Genomic DNA, 21853 nt, shown 5'->3' with positions numbered 1-21853 from the left:
GGAGCAGGAGATGGATGTGAGCCCACCTAGGTGGAGAGAAGTTGTGGAGGTGGTTAGGCGTGCAAAGGCTTCTTCGGCCCCAGGGCCTAATGGAGTCCCCTACCGTGTCTATAAGAGTGCACCTGGCATCTTAAGGACACTATGGAGATACCTTAGAATAGTTTGGGAGAAACAAAGTATTCCAAGAGCATGGCGCAGGGCAGGAGGTGTCTTCATCCCTAAGGAGAAGGAGTCATCGGACCTTAGCCAGTTTCGGATGATTTCTCTCCTAAATGTTGAGGGAAAGATTTTCTTTAGTATCGTAGCACAGAGGCTGACTAATTACTTAGAAAGGAATGGTATGATAGATACGACAGTGCAAAAAGCAGGGATACCAGGATTTGCGGGATGCTTAGAGCATACTAGCATGATTTGGCATCAGATTCAGACAGCTAAGAGGGAGAAAAGAGACTTGAATGTTGTATTTTTAGATCTGGCTAATGCGTTTGGGTCAGTGCCACATAACCTTATTTGGAGTTCCTTTGACTACTTTAAAGTGCCGGAGATAGTTGTTAACTTGGTGAAAGCATATTTCCAAGACATCAGACTGTGTGCAAGTAGCACAGAGCTCACAACAGGCTGGCAAAGATTGGAGGTTGGTATTATGGCAGGATGTACAGTTTCCCCGCTAGCTTTCACAATGGCTATGGAGGTAATTATTAGGGCTTCCAAGTGGGTCGTAGGTGGGGAGAGACGGCAGAATGGAATGCGTCTTCCACCAATTAGGGCTTATATGGATGATATGACATTGCTAACTTCAACAGTGCCATGTACAAGGAGGTTGTTAGATAAAGTCAATCAGAATCTCAAGTGGGCTAGTATGAAGATTAAGCCTAGTAAGTCAAGGAGTATTTCAATATACAGAGGGAAAGTAAGTGATAGGAAGTTTGCTATAGATGGTGAGGAAATCCCAACAATTAGGGAGAAATCAGTCAAGAGTCTAGGACGGTGGTACAATGTAGACCTGAATGATGTTGAACAGGTTGTGCAATTTAGAAAGGATGTTGCAGAAGGGCTGGAGAGAATAGATAAATCAGGGCTCCCAGGAAAACTGAGGTTGTGGTGCTTGCGGTTTGGCTTGTATCCTAGGTTAATGTGGCCAATGTCAGTATATGAAGTCCCATTATCTGTAGCAGAGAGAATGGAAAGGCTAGTTAGCTCTTATATTAGAAAATGGTTGGGTGGTCCCAGGTGCTTAAGCAGTGTAGCTTTGTATGGGAAAGGAATGCTTCAGCTGCCAGTATCCAGTCTAACAGAGGAGTTTAAATGCACTAAGGTTAGGACAGAACTTTTATTATCTGGGAGTAAGGACATGTTAGTTAGCAATGTGGTTCCGAATCCTTCTGGGGGGAGGAAATGGAACCCAAGGGCAGCAGTGCAGGAGGCAGAGGCAGCTCTTAGGCATGCAGAAATAGTAGGAAATGTTCAATTTGGCCGGGGAGGCTTGGGGCTTGGCCCAGGCAAACCAGTGTGGAATAAAGCAGGTCTAAAGGAGAAAAGAAAGCTTGTAGTGGAACAGATGCGTAGGCAGGAGGAGTTGTTAAGGGGGGCAAAAGCAGTTGGTCAAGCCAAACAGGGACAATGGTTGAATTGGGAGGGTGTTGAGAAGAGGAAACTTAGTTGGAGGGACCTGTGGAATATGGAGGAAGGCCGTATTAAATTTCTGATAGGGGCGACATACGATGTGTTGCCAACCCCGCAGAACCTAAGTCTCTGGGTACAGGGCGATCAATCGTGCCCACTCTGCTCAGGTACAGCAAGTTTAAAGCACATTTTGTCAGGTTGTAGAATTAGCTTATCACAAGGCCGGTATACATGGCGGCATAATCAGGTGCTGAGAAGCTTAGCCGCAGGCATTGAAGAGAGAAGGAAGCAGGTGAATTCTGGAAGTTCTAGAAAGGAGAGGTTAGATGTGCAGTTTGTTCGAGAGGGGGAGAAAAATAGAGCTGCTAAGTCAGGGAGAAAGCAGGTAGGTGGCTGCCTGGTAGGGGCTGATGATTGGCAAATGCAGGTCGACTTGGGAGGAAAGCTAGTTGTGCCCCAGGAAATAGTTTATAGTAATCTGAGGCCAGACATTGTCTTATGGTCCATGAGTAAAAAGACTGTGTATTTTATTGAGTTAACAGTCCCTTGGGAAAATTCAGTGGAGGCAGCTTATGAAAGGAAGAAGACTAAGTATGCAGATTTAAAGACAGAATCTGAGCAGAGGGGATGGAAGACCAGGGTCTGTCCGGTTGAAGTGGGGTGTAGAGGTTTTGTTGCAGGGTCAGCTGTTTCACTGTTGAGGGAGCTGGGAGTGCATGGGCAAAATTTAAGAAAGACAGTGAGGGAGATGTCAGATGAGGCTGCTAGGTCTAGTCAGTGGATATGGATCAGGAGAAATAATAGTAGTTGGGGGGTGAAATAGGGACAGTGGGGGGGGGGGGGGGGGCAGAGGACATGCATGCCTAACCCGGCGGGAGAAGAGGTTAATGTCTGAACAAGACACCTCTCCTCTGCTCTGCTTTCCCCGCCCCATCTTCTCGCTCTGCCAATAGGAAGAGAACCAGGAAGTTTAGATAAGGTGGGGGTGTGGCCAGCTAGAGTCTCTCTTTGGGACCATGCGGCCTGTTCAGGTGAGTTTGCGTGGTAAGACACAGAGTTGGCTTGTTTTTTGATCTTTTTGGTTGTTTTCCTGTTTTGTTTGCTTCTTGAAGGAAATGTTAGGGTTTGTTTTCCTGCTCTGTTTGCTTTTTGAAGGAAATGGTAGGGTTTGCTGCTTCTTCAAGGAAATGTTAGAAGAGGCTGTTAAATCTAGTCTGTGGTTTAGGCCTCCACCTTCAGCACCTTCTAAATTTTCCACCCCCTACCCGAACAAGGGTCTGTATCCAATCCCTACTTTCATCTTTTGACTCTACCTCTTTATTTTCTATCCCCTACCCGAACCAGGGTTTGTATTCCCACCCCGCTTTTTCTTGGTGCAGTTGGTGAGAGGCAGGGGTAGATGATGGTAGTGTGGCAATCGGCAGTTACATGTGGCATCTAGGCCTGTGGTAGCATTGTAGCAGCTAACAATAGCTAAAGCGGTGAGAGTATGATAGTATCTTAGCAGTTAGTATTGGTGGCTAGCAATTAACATTAACAGTATAGGTGAATCTAGCTTTATTGTCTTCTTCTGTTCCTCTTAGCAGGTAGCGGTTAGCACGTAGCATTAGCTAGCTAGCAATAGTTAAATGGTAGTATCGGTACTGGCCACTACCTGGAGCATCTCTGGGTCAGTTGAACGTGGCGGTGCTGTTTGGAATGTGTAGGAGCAGTGTGAACTGGCACTAGGGGGGGGTGACTCTGGGACGCCGGAGTTCACTGCCTAACCTCCTGGAGGTGTAGTGGGACTAAGTAGGCGAAACACTGTTGAAGGGAGGTTTCCACCTGATGACCCCCAGAGACGTGTTAGGTCACTGCTCTTTGGCATGTATAGAGGCAGATTAGAGCTCCAAGGTTCTTCACTGAGAATGAATCCTCTTTTTGAGCACAAGTATCTTGTGTTTAAATTAACGTACAGACACATACATATATTACATATATATTTTAAATAAATTCAACATAAAAAAAATGTGAAGTTACCTTAAACCAGAGGTGGGGAATGTTTTTCCTATCAATCAATCAATCAATCAATCAATCAATCAAAATTTATTTATACAGCACTTTACAACACTCAAGGTGACCAAAGTGCTTTCCAGTTAAAAACAAACAGTGAAATTAGAAATGAAAAACAGATTAAAAGATAGCAACAATAGAACACATATCAGGGAAATAAAAAGGAGATTAAATGCAAATAAAATAAGATAGAATAAAATATGATAAAATAAAATAAAATAAAATGTCACCACATTACTGTGTATTAAAAGCCAGTCTAAAAAGATATGTTTTGAGCCAAGTTTTGAAGAGGCCAAAGTCTGTGATGGTGCGCATGTCAGGGGGTAGTTTGTTCCAGAGTCTGGGCCCAGCGACGGAAAAGGCTCGATCCCCCCAGTGTTTATACCTGGCCCTTGGGACTTCCAGTAATAACTGATTTGTGGACCTTAGCGCCCTGTTTGGATTTCGGACAGAGAGAAGTTCTGTCAAATAAGTAGGAGCTAGGCCATTGAGGGCTTTAAAAACAAAAAGTAAAATTTTAAAATCTATCCTAAACGATACTGGAAGCCAGTGGAGGGAAAAGAGGACTGGGGTGATGTGCTGACGCCTTGAAGTGTTCGTCAGGAAACGAGCTGCTGCATTTTGCACCAGCTGGAGGCGGGTCAGGGCAGACTGGGAAACACCAACATAGAGAGCATTACAGTAGTCTATTCGTGAGCTGATAAAAGCGTGAATAGTCCTTTCAAGGTCGGTGCGATTTAAAAAAGGCTTTACTTTAGATAAAGTACGTAATTGATAAAAACTCGCTCTAACCATGTTATCAATCTGTTTGACGAATGAGAAACTGCTGTCAAAAATAACCCCAAGATTCTTTACAAATGGTTTTAGCTTCAAAAACAGAGTCCGAATCTGCAAGAACATTGTCACCAAATAGAAAGAACTCGGTCTTGTCCTCATTCAAATGAAGGAAATTGCTCTCCAGCCATGACTTGATGTCTCTGATACAGTCTGTGAGGGACTGAAGAGCAACACTTTTGGTTGGGAACCCTGGTAAATACAGCTGGAGGTCATCAGCATAGCAGTGAAATGCTAAATTATGTCTCGCTATAATTGACCCCAGCGGCAACATATACAGTGAAAAAAGCGAAGGTCCCAAAATAGAGCCCTGGGGAACTCCACAAAACAAAGAGGCAACAGAGGAGGACAGTACCACGGATACCAACATAATTATTTAAGCGGGACAAGAGAATGGAATGGTCTACTGTATCAAATGCTGCCGTTAAGTCAAGCAGCACAAGGACAACAGGACATTTAGCATCAACAGACACAGCTATGTCATTGTGAACTTTAAGCAGCGCAGACTCTGTGCTATGCCGTGATCTGAACCCAGACTGGAATTTTTCCAGGATAAAATTATTTTCTAAAAATGCCTGTAACTGGATAAAAACAATTTTCTCAAGGACTTTTGAGATAAAAGGCAAGTTAGAAACAGGTCTAAAATGAGATAAAACATTAGCATCAAGATGTGGTTTTTTAAGAAGTGGCCTCACAACAGCATGTTTAAAAGAAGCCGGAACACATCCTGAGCTAAGGCAAGTGTTCATTAAAACCAAGAGGACAGGCCCAACAGTAGAGAACACCTCTTTAAGCAGTTTTGTTGGGAAAACATCTAAAGGGCAATTTGTTGTTTTCACATGTTTCACTACATCAGCAAGGGATGAGAGGGAGATGGGCTCAAAGTGGTCAAATACTGAAGAGTGTGGGGTTGTAGCAGTATCAAGCACCATTTCAGCTTTTATAACATTTATATCCTTTGAGGGCAGCACCTGAGAAGCTTCTTATGCAAACGTGACAGGGGATTTCAAATTTGAAAGCAGAGAGCTGAGAGGCTGGCTGGAACCTGAGGTTCAGCTCTAAGAAGTACTTGGTATTGTCCACCATGAGGGTCAAATCACACTGACACTTTCTAACACTGAATTTCCACATCAGGTTTTCCTTCATCTCTATGAATTATTCCAGACAAACTGACACTTTGGAACCATTTTTACTTTGTGCAGTAGCTAGCAACTCTGCACCAGCAACAAGGCACTCCTTCACAAATTCTCCTTCTGAATGAGGTTTCAGTTTCTTAGCTATTGGCTTTCTTGCCTGGCAAAACTTGCCTGCATAACACTGTCTCTGTCACAGTTTGGTCTTGTGAAGGCTGCTTGTTGAGATTAAGATTGTGGGAGCATGGAAATTTAAGACTACTCCTTGCTGGCGTCAACTGCCGTTAAACATTAGTGGCTATTCCATTTCAAATACAGTTGGTGGTATTTTACTATTGCACTGTTTTAGAGTTCTTCTCCCCTGTAATCAACATGAAAGTAGCAAGTAAGTCCGTTTAAATTTCAGTAGTTGTAATCACATTATTTAATTTGTAAAAGTAATTAGTCCCATTTCTAGTAACCACCAAAAGTTCTGGAGTTACAACTTACAGTAATGTATTACTTTTTAACTTTGTAATGAGTTACTTCCAACACTAACTGTGTGTTGTCAGGCTGAAGGGGGTCCTGGAGCAGATGGACCGCGGTGTTGTGGATCTGCAGGAACTCCGCAGAAACCTGGAGCTCGCTGCTGCCATGTTGGATGCTGTTTACACTGATGAGACCAGGTAGGGCTGAATAGACCGGTGGATGGATGGATGAAAGGATTTACAACTAAATAAAATAAATTCTTGTCACTGGTTGTCCAAGCACTGACTGACAGGTGTTTCTTTTTGTTCTGAAGGCGTCTGTTGGACACCGAGGATGAGCTCAGTGACTTGCAGGCTGAGTCAGTGCCCAGTGAAGTACGTGATTGGCTGGCATGTACCTTCAGCAGGAAGATGGGTGTGGCTAAGCGTCGTCCTGAGGAGAAGCCAAGATTTAGGAGCATTGTCCATGCAGTGCAAGCTGGGATATTTGTAGAGAGGTAAAAAAAAAAAAAAAAAAAACTAGTTATGGCCCATCAATTAAATAGAAAGTATCTGACAGTAAGATCTCACCTCAGTGATCTGCAAAGCTACAAAATCAACATTTATATCCAACTTGTGTTTTAAAGGTAATTTTTTGAGGGAAATAAATCTGCATCCATACCAGCTAGTGAATACTCATTCGTGGGGGCAGCCGAGGCCTTGTGGGGGCAGCCGTGGAGGTTGGAGAAGCGGCTTGTGACCGGAGGGTCGCCAGTTCGATTCCCCCCCACCGAACTGGCAGAGAAACTTGGGTGTGGTGGAGTATTCACTCCCCCCCCTCCATTAGCTGGCTGATGTGCCCTTGAGCAATATGCTCCCCTGCCGCCTGATGCGGCAGCCCACTGCTCCTGTGTGTCTCACTGCCTGTTGCATGTGCATGTGTGTGTTTCAGTAAATCAGTGGTGGGTGAAATGCAGAGAATAATTTCCCAGTTTGGGAAAGGTCTTGGGATCATGCATGTTGCCACCTCTGTTGTAGAGATTCCAGGGAACGAGGACTTTTGCTTTTTGTCTTGGTTTCCTGGTGTTCCTTAGTTCCAATGAAGGGAAATCTTAATGCTACAGAATACAACGTTATTTTAGACTATGGTGTGCTTCCAAATTTGTGTCAAAGGCTTATGTTTGTCCATTTCCTGTTTCAACATGACAATTTACCAACTATCTAGGGTTGAACCTCACTAATGCTCTTGTGGCTGAATGGAAGCAAATCTCTACGGATTCAACATCTAGTGGAAAGACTGAAACCAGAAGAGTGGAGGCTGTTATAGCAGCAGAACAATGTCCATGCTTTTGGAATCACATGCTCAGCAATCACATATGTGTCACATAATCTTGGCCAAGTAGTGCATTAAAGTTCAATTCAATTTTATTTGTATAGTGCCAAATCACAACCAAAGTTATCTCAGGACACTTTCCATATAGAAAAGGTACAGACCAAACTCTTTATCCACAGAGACCCAACAATGTGCAAGCAATTGGCGACAGTGGCGAGGAAAAACTTCCTTTTAGCAGGCAGAAACCTCGAGCAGAACCAGGCTCTGTGTGGGCGGCCGTCTGCTTCAACCGGTGAGAGAGAGAGACAGAGAGAGAGAGAGGCCAGGGGGTGGACAGAAATGCAATCACAGTATTGACAGCTCTAATAGATTTGTAGCTATATGAAGTACATATGGCATATTATATACAAATGTGATATATTTATGTATGTGAAGTATTTACATATCAATAGCTGATAGTATATGAACATAATAAAGCACTACTGATCTAATAATAGTGGTAGGATAGCTAATAGTAATATGTCCGGCAGGGCCACGGCAGGAGATGCAGCTGTAATCAAACAACTGATTGGTTTCCTCTGGCTTCACTGATAAATATAGCTGGGTATCATCTGCATAGCAATGGAAATTTATGTAATGTCTCCTGATAATGTTGCCTAAAGGAAGCAGATATAGAGTAAGTCGGCTTCTATGGTTTCTGTATTTGAAGATAAATCAGTACCCACTGAGGGCAGGAGTTGATTAATTCTTCCTGTAATAGTAAGACTGGAACCACATGAAGTCATTACTACTGAGGCTTAAGGGAGTACATGGTTCAGTGGAATTATGGCTTTCGGTCAGCCTGGCGACAGTGCTGAAGAGAAACATGGGATTGTTATTAGTTTCCTCTACTCGTGAAGGGTAATAGACTGGTCTGGCACCGTGGGGGGCTTTCCTGTATGTTTTAAGACTGTCTTGCCAGGCGAAGCAAAATACTTCCAAATAGGTGGAACACCATTTCCTTTCAAGTTTCTTGTTTCCTTTTCTTTTCAACTCCTGTTTTGTATCTTCTTTTTTAGGGGGGCAATAAAGTCAAAGGTCATACGCAATGTACCTGTGGCACTATCAATTAGATGATCAATTTGGGAGGGACTAAACTTATCAGTCCTCTGTTGTAAGGACTAACCCTGATAGAAACTCAGAATTCAGATATAAAATTCAGGGACCAGGAGGGTGGTACACTATGACAAATAAAACTGCCTGTGATGTTTTCCAGGTTTGGTTTAAAAGGCTAAGAACAAGGTTTTCAAATGAGTTATGATTGAGTTTAGGTCTAGGGTTGATTAATAGGCTTAAGTCAAAAATGGCTGCAACTTCACCTCCAGAAATCACATTAACCAAGTTAGATAAACATTGTAATTGCCTATTATTTCACATATATTCATATTTCTCATTGTTCAGTGAAATAGTCCTTTTAGTATTGACAGCTGACAGCTGACTGCATGCGCCAGTAAGAGAGGACGACATTTTGTTTGTGCAGAAATGTAACTTCGTTTTCTCTGCAGTCGTTCATTGATTTCATAAATGCAACACATTTTATACGTAGCAATATATAGATATATCCCGGCCTATATATAGAACAATATAACAAAAAACCTACAAAACTTAATGAATAATAAGATCGCTCCCGAGGAAGGAAGAAGACAAAGGCTATGAAAATGACAAACACAACAACCAAAAAGAACCTCACTGGAAAAGCTAACAAAATAAACTTCACTCCTAAAACACGGAGGATTTACTATCACTAATTCTCTAATACTATCAAACAAAAAACACTCTTAAAGAGCACTTGATGACGGCTATGATTTAAACAAAGACAAAAGGACAAAAAATACTATAAAACTTCGAAACGAAAAACACTCACGAAGAGGAACAAAGGCTTACGTAGACAAATCGTTGTGGCTGGAACAGGAACAAGGACAGGCTCTGGTGAATTGACCATCAGACAAAGACACTCTGGCACAAGACAAGGGAGACGCAGACTATTTTACATGTGGAGGATAATGAGGAACAGGTGGAGACAATAGGTGATCAGGGCAGACACACCGGTGACACATGAGGAAGGGCAAGTGCTCTGAAACGAGAGAAGAGTAGACTTTCAAAATAAAACAGGAAATGACAGGACAGACACCCAAGACGAGACAAACCTCACCACGGTGTGACAGTGTTATTTCAGTTTAAATGTCAAAGGGTTTTGTGACTCCGGTATTTTCTTTACTGTGGGAAACGGGTCCAAATGGCTCTTTGTATGGTAAAGGTTGCCGACCCCTGGGCTAGCAGAACAGGCAAGTGTGCAAACAAGTGAGATTAGCGGTCGTTAAAGAGAAAGACCTATGAGTGCTTGAGCAGAACTGATGTTAATTTAAATAGCGGATAATTAGCCGCTGTAATAAAAGAGCAAAAGAGCAACTTGAACTCGGATGAGCGAGAGCAGCAGAAGTACCCCTCTACTAGCGCAGCAATTGGAAACAGGAAAGGGGACAATAGACTTACTTCAGCACGTTAGCCAAAGTAATAACAAAGGAAAATCTGTGCATCTTTAGTCAAGTCAGATGATTGTTTCAGACATAAGAGTAACACTTGAAATAACACCTCAAATGTGAATTATTTTTGTCTTTAGTATAAATTTGGAGCATCTGAAAATGGAACAGAAAACAGTCATGAACAATTTTAAGATCAACATCACGAAACATCCAGCCAACGTCATGGCAGATTACAAGGTCAAACATTAAGTCTAATGATAACGTGATGGATCATATTGGGAAACTATTGGGGCCAATATCATTAGAGTGTAAGTGCCTCTATCACATGGAGTGATAGAATGGTATCAGCTCATCGGCTGCAGTTTAATGATGTATGAAATTAAAAACTCTGCACCCGCATCTGCTGCACCTTGGCAGTTCTTACTGTATATTTACAACATGAATACCATGGCGACAACCAGTCTACCCTGGTAATAAACTCAGCTGGAGGTCTGCGTGAGGGGTATTTATATTATATGCATGCAACTGTCTTTATCTATGTGAGAGATTTGTGCATACCATTTTTTTCTCTCTCTCTATCGCTCTCTCTGTGTCTCTCTCTGTGTGACATCAGGATGTACAGACGGACATCCAACATGGCTGGTCTGACGTACCCTCCCACGGCTCTGACAGCCCTAAAGGTAAAAACTGTTTTATTGCTGCAGGAAGTGACACAATTATGTTTCCAGACATGGTTTCGGGATGTCCGTTTTTACGTATGTCCGTATGATGAATTAATTCGATTTTCATGGTCAAAGGTCAAGAAAATGAAAATGAATGTGAGAAATAAAATGACTGAAAGTTAAGGAAAGAAGAGGAGGAATGAAGTTGGATGAGAAGGAAAAGGAAGAGGTAGAGAAAGAAAAGTAAAGATAAAATAGGGAAAAAATATAGAGAAGGAAAATAAAAATGAATAAGGAGATTGTCATGACCCGTGCCATGCACGCCGGTTTTGTTTAGTTTTTCTCTTGTTGATCCTTGCCATTGCCTCATTTACTTAGTGTTGTCTCAGTCATGCCATGTTTTATGTAAGAGAGTTTTTGTATTGTCTTAGTCTCTACACTTGCCCCATCGTGTTTGTGTTTTGTTAAGTTTCCCATTGTGTCTTGTCTTTGCCTGGTTTTTGTTTCATCCTGTTTTATTTTGAAGGTTCATGTTATGTGTCTTTGTGTTGCTTTACTTTTCCCTCCCGTGTGATTGTCTGATGTGTTTCACCTGTGTGTCATTAGTGTTTCCTCCTTGTGTATTTAAGTCCGTGTCTTCCCCCTTGTCCTTGTCGGGTCGTTGTCTGTGATACATTGCTGTCCACGCTCCTCACCATAGTCAAAGTCTGTGTCATTGTCATAGTTCTAGCCATAGTCCCTTAGTGAGTGTTTGTCATGTGTCATGTAAGTGTTTCTTGTTGCGTTACCTTTGTTCATATCCGTGTTCAGGTCTGAGTTGTTCCTTGTTTCCTCTTTGTCTTTTGTTTTCCACAGTTCTAGTTAGTTTATCGCCTTGTTCTTGTCTTTGTTCATGTCTTGTTTTATGTAGAGTCCCTGTCCTTAGTGTTTGTGTTTCCCTTGTTAATTTAAGTTCCATGCCATGTTCCTTTCATGAGTGTTAATTGTTTGTAAAGTTTATAATTTAGTTTCTGTTTAGCCGATTTGTTCTCCTTGTTAAGAGTGATTTTCTGTTAGATTACTTTTGCTATTTAGATTCTTGTTCTTCTGTTTGCTAGTAGTGAATTTTGAGTTGTTAGTTTTTTCATATCTAGTTCTTTCAGTTGGTCAGTTGCGTTTTCATAGCTTTTGTGTTTTCCTCCTTCAGGAGCGTTTGCTGTTTATTTTATTCCCTGATAGTTTGTTCCTAGTCGTGTCTGTCTATAGTCCTGCCACAGTTTATGTAATTGAGTTTCTTGTCTTGTTATAGTTCTGCCACGTTTTGTGTTAGTGAGTTCTTGTGCTGTCCCTGTTTCATCCATGCCCCGTTGTGTTTTGTGTTAGTGTGTTTCTATTGCTCAGTTTTTCCCTGTGTTGCGTTGTTGTATGCATAGCCCTTGTCCCTAGAGTGTGTGTTAGTTTCCTTAGTTGTAGATTTTCGTTGTGTCTCAAATGTATTAATTTGAATCTAGCGCATCCCTTGGTTTATCTGAGTCCTTCCATGTCGTGAGTGGTTTTCCTTGTCTTGTCTTTGTTCATGTCCATGCCACGTTTCATGTGTTATCTAGTCTTTGTCTGTGTTACCTTGCCATGTCATGTACCTTGTGAATGTTTTCCAAGTGTTGTCTTTGCTCATTAACCACACCAAGTATCAAGAAAGTGTGACCATCTTTTAGTGTTGTCTATGTTCCCTGTTGTGTCTGCATCTGGGTTCTATCCCTCACAGTTCCCCATAAATCCCCCCCTTCCTGACAGAGATATGGAAGGAAGAAAATCAGAATGGAAAATGTTGGAAAGCCTCGAGCATGTTATTGGGAAAGAAGGAAGCAGAGGAGGAAAGAAAGAGACAGGGAAAATAAAGTTGAGAAGAAAAGGAGCAGGTAGGGTAGAAAAAGTGGCAGTGACAAACGGGAGGAAGGAGGAAACTAAGAGTTGAGGAAGGAAAAAAGGGTAAAGACAGAAAACAGGTATTAACAAAAGGGGGAGATAAAGAAGGAAAGATGAGATAGGAGAGATTGAAAATGAAGCGTGTGGGACAGGAGGGGTTCAGGAAGGAAAAGTGGACTAATGAAAAAGTGGGTGGTAGGGCAGGAAATCAGGAGGCAGAAAAGGTAAGTTGGAGGTAAAGAAGGAAAAAAGGGAATAGAGGACAGGAAAGACATACAGATAATAAAAGGAAGCAGAGGAAATAGGAAGTAGAGAGGAAAATAAAGACATGAAGTGCAATGGAGGAAGAATGAAAGGACAGGATGAAAAGGGGGATAGAAAGAAAATTTGGATGTAAGGAAGGAATGTAGGGTAAAGAAGGAAAGCAGGAGGTAGGGAAGGACAGAAGGAGTTGGAGACAGACAAATGTACTTTTCCGTGGTGTGTGTATGATAAGTTGAACCCTCATGGCTTTCTGTACGTTAAAAAACGACAACCTAAAATGTAATTAAGATCCAATTAATAATTATTATCATTCATGTAATTGGATATTTCCCCTTCTTACCTTCTTTCTCTATCATACTCTCATCGCTCGCCTTCTACTTGTAAAAGTCTTACAATACACTGAATTACATTGTATGATGACAAGACAGCTTGATCTCAGAATTATCTGCTGTAGCTATGCTGTATTGTCCCGTATAAGATGTTAGTTAGTGTTTACAATGATGATGGTAATGACAGTGATAAAGTTTAACCTGAGTCTTCCTGGTTGTTCTCCAGGAAGTGGATCAGTGGTCGTTTGATGTTTTTACATTTCATGAGGCAACTGGAGACCACGCCCTCAAGTTCCTGGTCTATGACCTGCTGACCCGCTATGACCTCATCAACAGGTTCAGGGTACACACAGCTTCATATCATTAACACAGTTGGGGTGGGTGGGGCCTAATGTTAGGGTGGGTGGAACTTGGTGTAATGAGTGGACAGTAGAGGCTTGAAGCTGCAATTTAATCTTTTTATTCCCCTGAAGATGCCAAAAACAACAATGAATTGAAATCAAATGAAGCTACAGCCAGCAGCCAATTATCTTAGCTATCTTAGGTTAGCATAAACACTGATAAAATGCAAACAGTGTGCTCTGTCTGAGGGTATCTAAACAACAAACAACACACTATAATGTTAGTTTAGTCCATACAAAAACTGAAAGGTAAAAACATTGGGTTGTGGATTTATGGGGAGTTATGTTTCAGACTATTTTAAGGAATTTACTTTCCCAGCCAAAAAATAGCCTAGCACATAACCTGTTGTTACATTATGTTTTTACTTACTGGGCAAATAGAACAGAAGTGCACTGCATTCACCATAGGAAAAAAAAAAAAAGGATTTGCTATTGTGGAATTACAACTTTAGTTTCCCTATCTCATAACCTTGGTTTAACATCTCAAAATTATGAAATAAAGATCCCTAAATTATAAGATTCAGATCTTGTAATAATAATTATAGTGTAAATAAAAAACATTTTTATTAGATAGATAGATAGATAGATATACTTTATTTATCCCAAGCTGGGAAATTGCAGTGCAGCAGCAGCATTACACACAGTGAAATAAGTGAAAATAAAACTATAAAGAACAAACTATACATAATAAAAATATAAAAATAGCGAGCAGTAAAAAGATTATATACATAACAAAATAATAAAATAGCCAAATAGTAAACAGTAGTAAAAAGTATTGCACAAAAGGAATATCAAATGCAAATGAATATCAAAATAAGAATATCAAAAGCAAATGGCAGTGAAAATAAAGTGTACCGTGACTGTAAGAACTATATATAATAAAATATTGAAATAGCAGCAGTAAAAAATTATATACATAATAATAAAATATCAAAAGCAAACAGTCGTGGTAAGAAGTATTGTATTATTATTATTATTTTCAGCTGTTATTGTACAGTGTAATGGCATGTGGCAGGAAAGATTTCCTGTATCTGTCCCTTCGACAGCGGAGCTGTAGCAGCCTGTGGGAGAAGGTGCTCCGCTGTCTGTCCACTGTGTGATGGAGAGGGTGCTGATCATTGTCCATGATGGATAGCAGTTTATTCAGCGTCCTCCTCTCCACCACAGTCTGAAAAGACTCAAGTCTGAGTCCAAGAACAGAGCCAGCCTTCTTGATGATCTTATCAAGTCTGTTGGTGTCGCTGGCTCTGATGCTCCTGCCCCAACATACAACAGCAAAGAAGATGGCGCTGGCAACAACAGACTGGTAGAAGATCTCCAACATTTTGCTGCACACGTTGAAGGATCTCAGTTTCCTCAGGAAGTAGAGTCTGCTCATCCCCTTCTTGTACACAGTCTCTGTGTTGGATTTCCAGTCCAGTCTGTTGTCGATCACCACTCCGAGGTATTTGTAGTCCTCCACCTCCTCCACCACCTCCCCTTTGATCCGTAGTGGCTGTGAAGGCGTCTTCTTCCTCCTGAAGTCGATCACCATCTCTCTGGTCTTGCTGATGTTCAGCCTCAGGTGGTTCTGTTCGGACCACTCGACAAAGTTGTCTATCAGTGTCCTGCACTCCCCCTCCTCTCCCTCTCTTATACACCCGACAACAGCTGAGTCATCAGAGAACTTCTGCAGGTGACATGACTCAGAGTTGTACTTAAAGTCAGTGGTGTATAAGGTGAAGAGGAAGGGAGAAAGCACAGTCCCCTGTGGAGCTCCTGTATCACTGACCACCACATCAGACAGCCCGCTGCCCAGACAAACTGTGGCCGGCCTGTCAAGTAGTCAGTAATCCAGGAGATCACTGCGTCGTTAACACCCATCCCCCGCAGCTTCTCACCCAATAGCAGAGGTTGAATGGTGTTGAAGGCACTGGAGAAATCAAAGAATGTGATTCTTACAGTGCCTCCTCCACCATCAATATGCATATGGGCTCGTTGCAGCAGGTAAATGACAGCGTCATCGACACCTAAATGGGGCTGATAGGCAAACTGTGTAATAATTTGATGCTACCAGAATTAGAAGATACTGAAGTTGTAAGTATGGGGAAACATCTGTGACACACTTCCATAAAATGGAACTACTGCCCCTGCCTCAAAGTTTCACCCTGTTTGAAATTCTGAACTGGTTTTGGATTTATGGTCTATTTTTGACTGCATATTCACATACAAACAAATAATATACTGATTAATATTCAAAGCTAGTTTCACTAACATTTAGTGTGCCAGTCGAGGTAGGACATGTCAACATTTTAAGCCTTTGACTAAAAAATTGTCAAAGACAGGACTGAGTGACTGGGTATCCACATTGGCACAGTGTAGTGTTTATAGTACCTGTAGCACCTGTAGTACCTGTACTATCTGTGGTACTGTGTTCAGATCCCAGTGCAGGCTCTGGTGCAGTTTGTTGAGGCTCTGGAGAATGGCTACAGTAAACACAAGAACCCCTACCACAACCTGATTCATGCCGCTGACGTCACTCAGACTGCCCACTTCCTGATGCTGCACACTGGACTGATGGTAACATACACACACACTGACATCACTCTGTCATACCACAGTGGTGGGACAGAGACTCGCTGTCTCTACATGGTCTCTATGGACAGTCAAATTGCAAAAAAATGTGACTTGTCAACATTAACCCACTTAGCTAACTCTCTCTGTGTGTGTGTGTGTGTGTGTGTGTAGCATTGGCTTAGCGAGCTGGAGATTCTTGCGATGGTTTTTGCTGCAGCAATTCATGACTTTGAACACACAGGAACCACCAATAACTTCCACATCCACACCAGGTAATATTTTAGACACTACTATAATCAGATTATTCCATATTCTATGAATACTATCAAAAGATCTGTGGAAACTTATCTCACTTACAATGTTTTTCTCTTGTTTTCTGGGCCTGGCTTATGCTTTTTTATGAATGACTGATTTGACCTTGTCTTGCCTCTAGTTTGCAAAAGTAAGACATGACCTTTTTAAGATTTAGGTCTTTAGGTGTAGCTTAGGAGTCTTTAGTTGTAAAAACACAAAAATACCAACTATAGCAATAGTAGACATGTAAAATTTGCTTAAGTTGCACAATTCATCTCCAAGTCGGCATTCTTTTTGGTAATGTTATCATTGATAACACGGAGCAGTTTAAGTGCACATAAAGTCTACAGCTGTGCTTGCGGCTCTGTGAGGCTGTACTTAGCCACAGTGATGCTTTTTCGCTAAATGCTAAGAGGCTTGCAATGACAATACTAACATGCAAATATTCAGCAGGTATCATGTTCACCATTTTTGTTAACTTATTAGCATGTTAACATTTGCTAGCTTGTTGAGACTGATGGGAATGTCATTAGTTTAGTCATAAAGCAACATACTAACTAAACTGAAGTTTTTGGCCTGATGATGGCACTAGATAAATACAGTAGTTAAGGATTTCACAAAAATGCATCCTCAGTGCAATATTAATGTCTGAACCAAATTTCACAGCATTCCATCCAATAGACATTTCACTCATCACAAATGTTATCCTCAGTAGTGCTAGAAGAAATGTTAGAGGATCACTGAAGTTTGTAGGATTCATCATCTGAGCACAATGGACATGTGTACCAAATTTCATAGCAATCCATGATTTGTTGGTGAAATATTTCAGTGTAGACCAAAGTGGTGGACAGACCAACATTGACGTAATGTAGCTAACGTGGCTGATAATCCTAAAATATAAATGGATGTTCAAAAACATTTGTTTTACAGTGTAAATGTCTCTACAAAAACTTATGAGTGTATCTCATAACCAGAATAACAAAAACATAAACATGTTGGTTGGGCCTTCTATAAATGAAAACCTGCAGCAGACGTCAGCATCTGATTGGATGTTGTGTCTGTCTGTCAGGTCGGAGGTGGCCATTCTATACAATGACAGATCTGTGTTGGAGAACCATCATGTCAGTGCCGCTTACAGGCTGATGGCAGAGGAGGACATGAACATCCTGGTAAACCTGAACAAGGATGACTGGAGGTGTGCGCACACACAAACACACACACACACACAGATCACACATCACATATCACTGATGAGTTGATATTTGTTTACTTAAAAGGCTGAGGGTTCTGTCATAGTGCTTGATCGCAGGTTATCTTGTGTGTGTGGATTATCGGCAGGGAGCTGAGGGCTCTGGTCATAGAGATGGTGATGTCAACAGACATGTCGTGTCACTTCCAGCAGATCAAGACCATGAGGAATGCCCTGACACAGACACACAGGTCAGAGCTACTTTGACCTCTTATCTTCAGCCAACGTACACGTTTCTTGGTTTTGTTTTATCTCCTACATTAGTAGAACATAATAGTACTGATTATAATCTACTGGTTGTCTACAGATTAATGAAGGAATTTCTTATTATTTAAAAAGTATAAACAATATTGTAGAAAACGATCATTTCTTACTGCAGTGTCTTTCTCAAACATTTTCTTAGTTTCATGCTGTAAAATTTCTATCTTTCTTTTTCATGTTCTAATTAAATACTTTCTTGTTAGGACAAGATAAGAATTTTTTTCTTGTTATAACAACTTGTTATTTTATCTATATCACAAAGCCATTCCTGTTATTACATAAGGAACTTTTCATGTCATGATATGATAAATTGGTGTTTTGTAACAAGAAAACTTCAATATGTTGTTAAAACCAGAGAACCAGATTCCTAAATTCCTAAAAAAGCCTGAATCAGTCATATATAATGCTTGATAGATAGATAGATAGATAGATAGATAGGTAGATAGATACATGGTCCATCTGATGAAGACAACAAGGTCATAGAGACAGTTTGTTGAAGGTCCTGCAGCCTGCTGAATCAGATTGCGCTGTGGATCACTGAAGGAACTTTCACAGGAGTAGTACAGATTCAGACCAGAGTCCCGTTTCCCTTGTCTCTTTTCAGCCCTGCTGGAGTGGAGTTGTAGGGGTCAGCTGTCAAGCTTCTAAGCTCACGCTTGGATGGGATTTGGGGGAAGACGCTGTATTCAGCCTGTCGACATGCTAGTTCTACTTGCATTGCTGCAGCAACAGCAGCTGTCTAGAGAACTGTACTCTGCACACACTATGATCAAAATATAAAATAAAAATCTTGCTCTCTTACAGTCTCCTGCACTGTAGGAGCAGTACTATAGCAGTAGCAGTACTATATTTTTTAAGTTTAAATGAGAATATGTTGACCTTTTTACCCTGTCAGACTTACGAGAAGTGTTGCCTTTCTTACTCTGCTTAGTTACAGTTCATTTTTGAATGACATTTACTTTAGTTTTTCATTAACTTATTTTGTTCTCTTTCTCCAGTATAGACAAAGTGAAGGTTTTGTCTCTGATGCTTCACGCTGCAGACATCAGTCATCCAGCCAAGGCCTGGCCTCTGCACTATCGCTGGACTCACAGTCTGATGGAGGAGTTCTTCAGACAGGTACACACACACACACACACACACCTTTGTGGGAAAAGACTGTCAAATATGAGTCCATGTGGGTAAAGTCCAGACCTGTCAACTCTCCTGTTTTCCTGGGTTTGTCCCACATTTTACCCTTCTCTCCCACTATACATTTATCATGCAGAGGAAGAAGAAGATGATGAATGAACATGAGAGGGATGGGGTACCTGCAAAAAAGGCTAAAATTTGAACAAGTGTCTGACCAAGTGGAAAAGAGGCTTACCAGTCCTTAATGAAGAGCAAGTCAATACAAACCATGTTGTGACAAATCTGCCAAACATTAACATGCCCAAGTGGCACAGAAACATGCTCCAGCAATGACTGCAATTATACTGTCTCTACTGTCTCTTTTCATAATCACTCTCTGCTATCAATTGTCTCACTTGCCAATAGCCTTTCTCAAAATCACAATTGAAACATCTATTCTATTTCTAAGCGATATGTACAAAAACTTTTAAAAATTTCAAAAAAAAGTAATTCATAAATAAACTAAGTTCTGAATTTACATGCTCTGTAATGTTCACAGCAGTTCACTTTCAACCAAGTATCTGATTCTGAACACCTAACTGTAGTGGTGATTTTAGGATTCACTGTGTGTAAGGGGTATGTGGAGAGTGTTAAGGGTGACAGGACAGCAGAAACCATATTTTCAAGTCTCAGCGTTGACAGGTATGGACGAATCCTGTTAAGAAGATGCTATATCAGAGTTGGAAACTACTACATAAGTATAATGCAGGTGTCAAATTTCTAAAAGTGCACAAATAATCATTCACTAAACCCCTCCTCAAACAGTCCAGTCTTTGCATAGCAACAGTTACAGGCCACTGTAGGTCTGTCATATACTGGATTTTTCCACTTGTTGAAGTGGTGCACATGGAGTTGTAGTAGAAGAATATTTAAAGAGTTTGGTGGGTGGTGTTTTTTCATACTAGTGTCTTTCTAAAGACAAAAATATGAGAGCAAAAGTGCAATGAATTAAAGTGTGTTTATCTGCTCTAATGTAAACTGTAGTCTGGCTAAGCAACTTATTTTCTAGCAGTAGCTTATCCATTATCTCTAAGGCCAAGGAGCATTTCATCAACTGTACACATTAGTTTGTGGGGTTGCAGGTTATGTTAAAAAAATCAACTTCACAATTAATCAGGAATCAGGAATCAGGAATCATTTATTGTCATCACACAAGTTTCCAAGTGCAACGAAATTCTGTTCAGTTACACCGTCCCAGAGGACACAATGGCACAAAAGACAGTACAAATAATTGACATGGGAAGACAGGGACAGGAGAACCACGATGCAACCAGCAGGGCGGCGCCTCGCTTACTAGATGAAAAACAAATGAAAACAGGAGGGGAGGGAGAGGAGAGAGAAAAAAAAAGACTAATCTCAGACTGCGCCCATTGGGGGGGGCACAGTGTGGGCTTGGTAAAAAAAAAAAAAACACCTCAGCACAAGCAACATTTAAGACATCATAACAAGACTGTAACACCTGCACATGTGGGTGGGGGAAGGAAGTTCGGGGGGGGGGGGAGTCACAGCACAGTCGCCCGGGGGAGGGCTGCAGCTCCTACAGGGCGCCGTCCTCAACCCTTGGCCTACTATGCCGCACGGGGGAAGGAGGGGGGTGAGGAGCCAAAGAAGGCGTTGAATTGAGGGTAAGGGTGAATGTCCCAGAACGAGGTGGGGTCGGAGCATCTTGTCTGCAGAAACATCCAGGAGAGTGGAGAGATAAGCGTCCTTGAGAAGGCCGCTTATGTCTGGGAGCCAATGGAGATAACAATTGTTTTGGGACGGGCCGACCTGGAATTTTTCTGTCTGCCCTTGAGTCTCTCTGGTCTCACGGTGGCTTGCTCCAAAATGTCCGAATTAGTGACCAATTCAGCCGAGCCGAGCCGACAGCTTCTCCAAGTTGTTATCCGACCGGCGAAGGAGCTCAGGAATTGCATCCAGTTTGCGATTGAGCTCACAAATCGCTTGAGTCTGAGTGCTGGCAGCCCTGCACATTCCCTCGATCAAGGCAAGCAGCTTGCCAATTTCCGCCAGCATCTTCCTTATTATGCAGTAGATCAGGTATCTGCCAAAGCCAAACAGCAGAAAGCCTAAGATCATAAATCCAATTGTGTATGCATCTTCAACATCCTCAACGGAAAGAACCGACAGACACACGATCCTCCACTTCTCCCAGGAGTCCAACGTGTAGCCGGCTGCGAACGTTCCGTCAGGGCAGGCGGGTTCTCCTTTACCCAACTTCATTGTGGAGAAAATATGGTCAATTGCATTGAGAGACCAGCTGACCAGATCCATCATTTTGGATTTGGAGGAGAATGCAGAGAGAGGCTCCGAGATAGTTAGACAGAGACAGCACAGGACAAAGAGCAGTAGCAGGGTAGATAAGGGCAGGGAGGGAGCGAAAGAAAAAGCGTCCGCCTTCTTCGAGAGCCAGGAAAGAAAAAATTTAATTAATTAATACATTCTCTGTGTAGTACTGTAGTACTGTCGGCTCCGTATCTTTATTGGATTTGGGGAAGTTTATACTCCAGCACCCACTGCCAACAGTACAAGGCACATTGGTTAGTCCTCATTCTAAAAGCCATTTCTTTTGTAAGATTAAGAGAAAGCACATCCTGTTTGAAAATATGAGCAAGTATGTAAGATGGGGAGTTTGGGTTATGTTACAACAAAATAAGTCTTATTTTACATCTTCTTTATCCTACTGAAAATACTAGGGCTAGCTCTGCTGCAACACTATAAATCTTCTTTATGTCCATGCCTTCTATATTGAGCATAATTGTAATGCAGACATTTTGCTTGGGAAATGTTGAATGTGGTAGCATCAGTTTACCATGAAT

General features: G+C 41.6%; 1 protein-coding gene across 1 annotated transcript in view; it reads left to right on the top strand.

Annotated features, from left to right (window-relative positions):
* LOC121616077 (calcium/calmodulin-dependent 3',5'-cyclic nucleotide phosphodiesterase 1A-like) overlaps positions 1–21853 on the top strand; it is a 47771-nt gene that overhangs the window by 14899 nt on the left and 11019 nt on the right. The window contains exons 4-12 of the mRNA XM_041950703.1: positions 6194–6307; positions 6424–6606; positions 10557–10623; positions 13330–13446; positions 15923–16063; positions 16232–16332; positions 17424–17549; positions 17693–17794; positions 18863–18983. Of these exons, the coding sequence (XP_041806637.1) occupies positions 6194–6307; positions 6424–6606; positions 10557–10623; positions 13330–13446; positions 15923–16063; positions 16232–16332; positions 17424–17549; positions 17693–17794; positions 18863–18983 (1072 nt within the window). The remainder of the gene's footprint in view (positions 1–6193; positions 6308–6423; positions 6607–10556; positions 10624–13329; positions 13447–15922; positions 16064–16231; positions 16333–17423; positions 17550–17692; positions 17795–18862; positions 18984–21853) is intronic.

This window comes from Chelmon rostratus, chromosome 13 (genome assembly GCF_017976325.1).
Source record: "Chelmon rostratus isolate fCheRos1 chromosome 13, fCheRos1.pri, whole genome shotgun sequence".
NCBI lineage: Eukaryota > Metazoa > Chordata > Actinopteri > Chaetodontiformes > Chaetodontidae > Chelmon > Chelmon rostratus.
The sequence above is the reverse complement of the archived record's forward strand: the minus strand, read 5'-3'. Positions and strand labels throughout refer to the sequence as shown.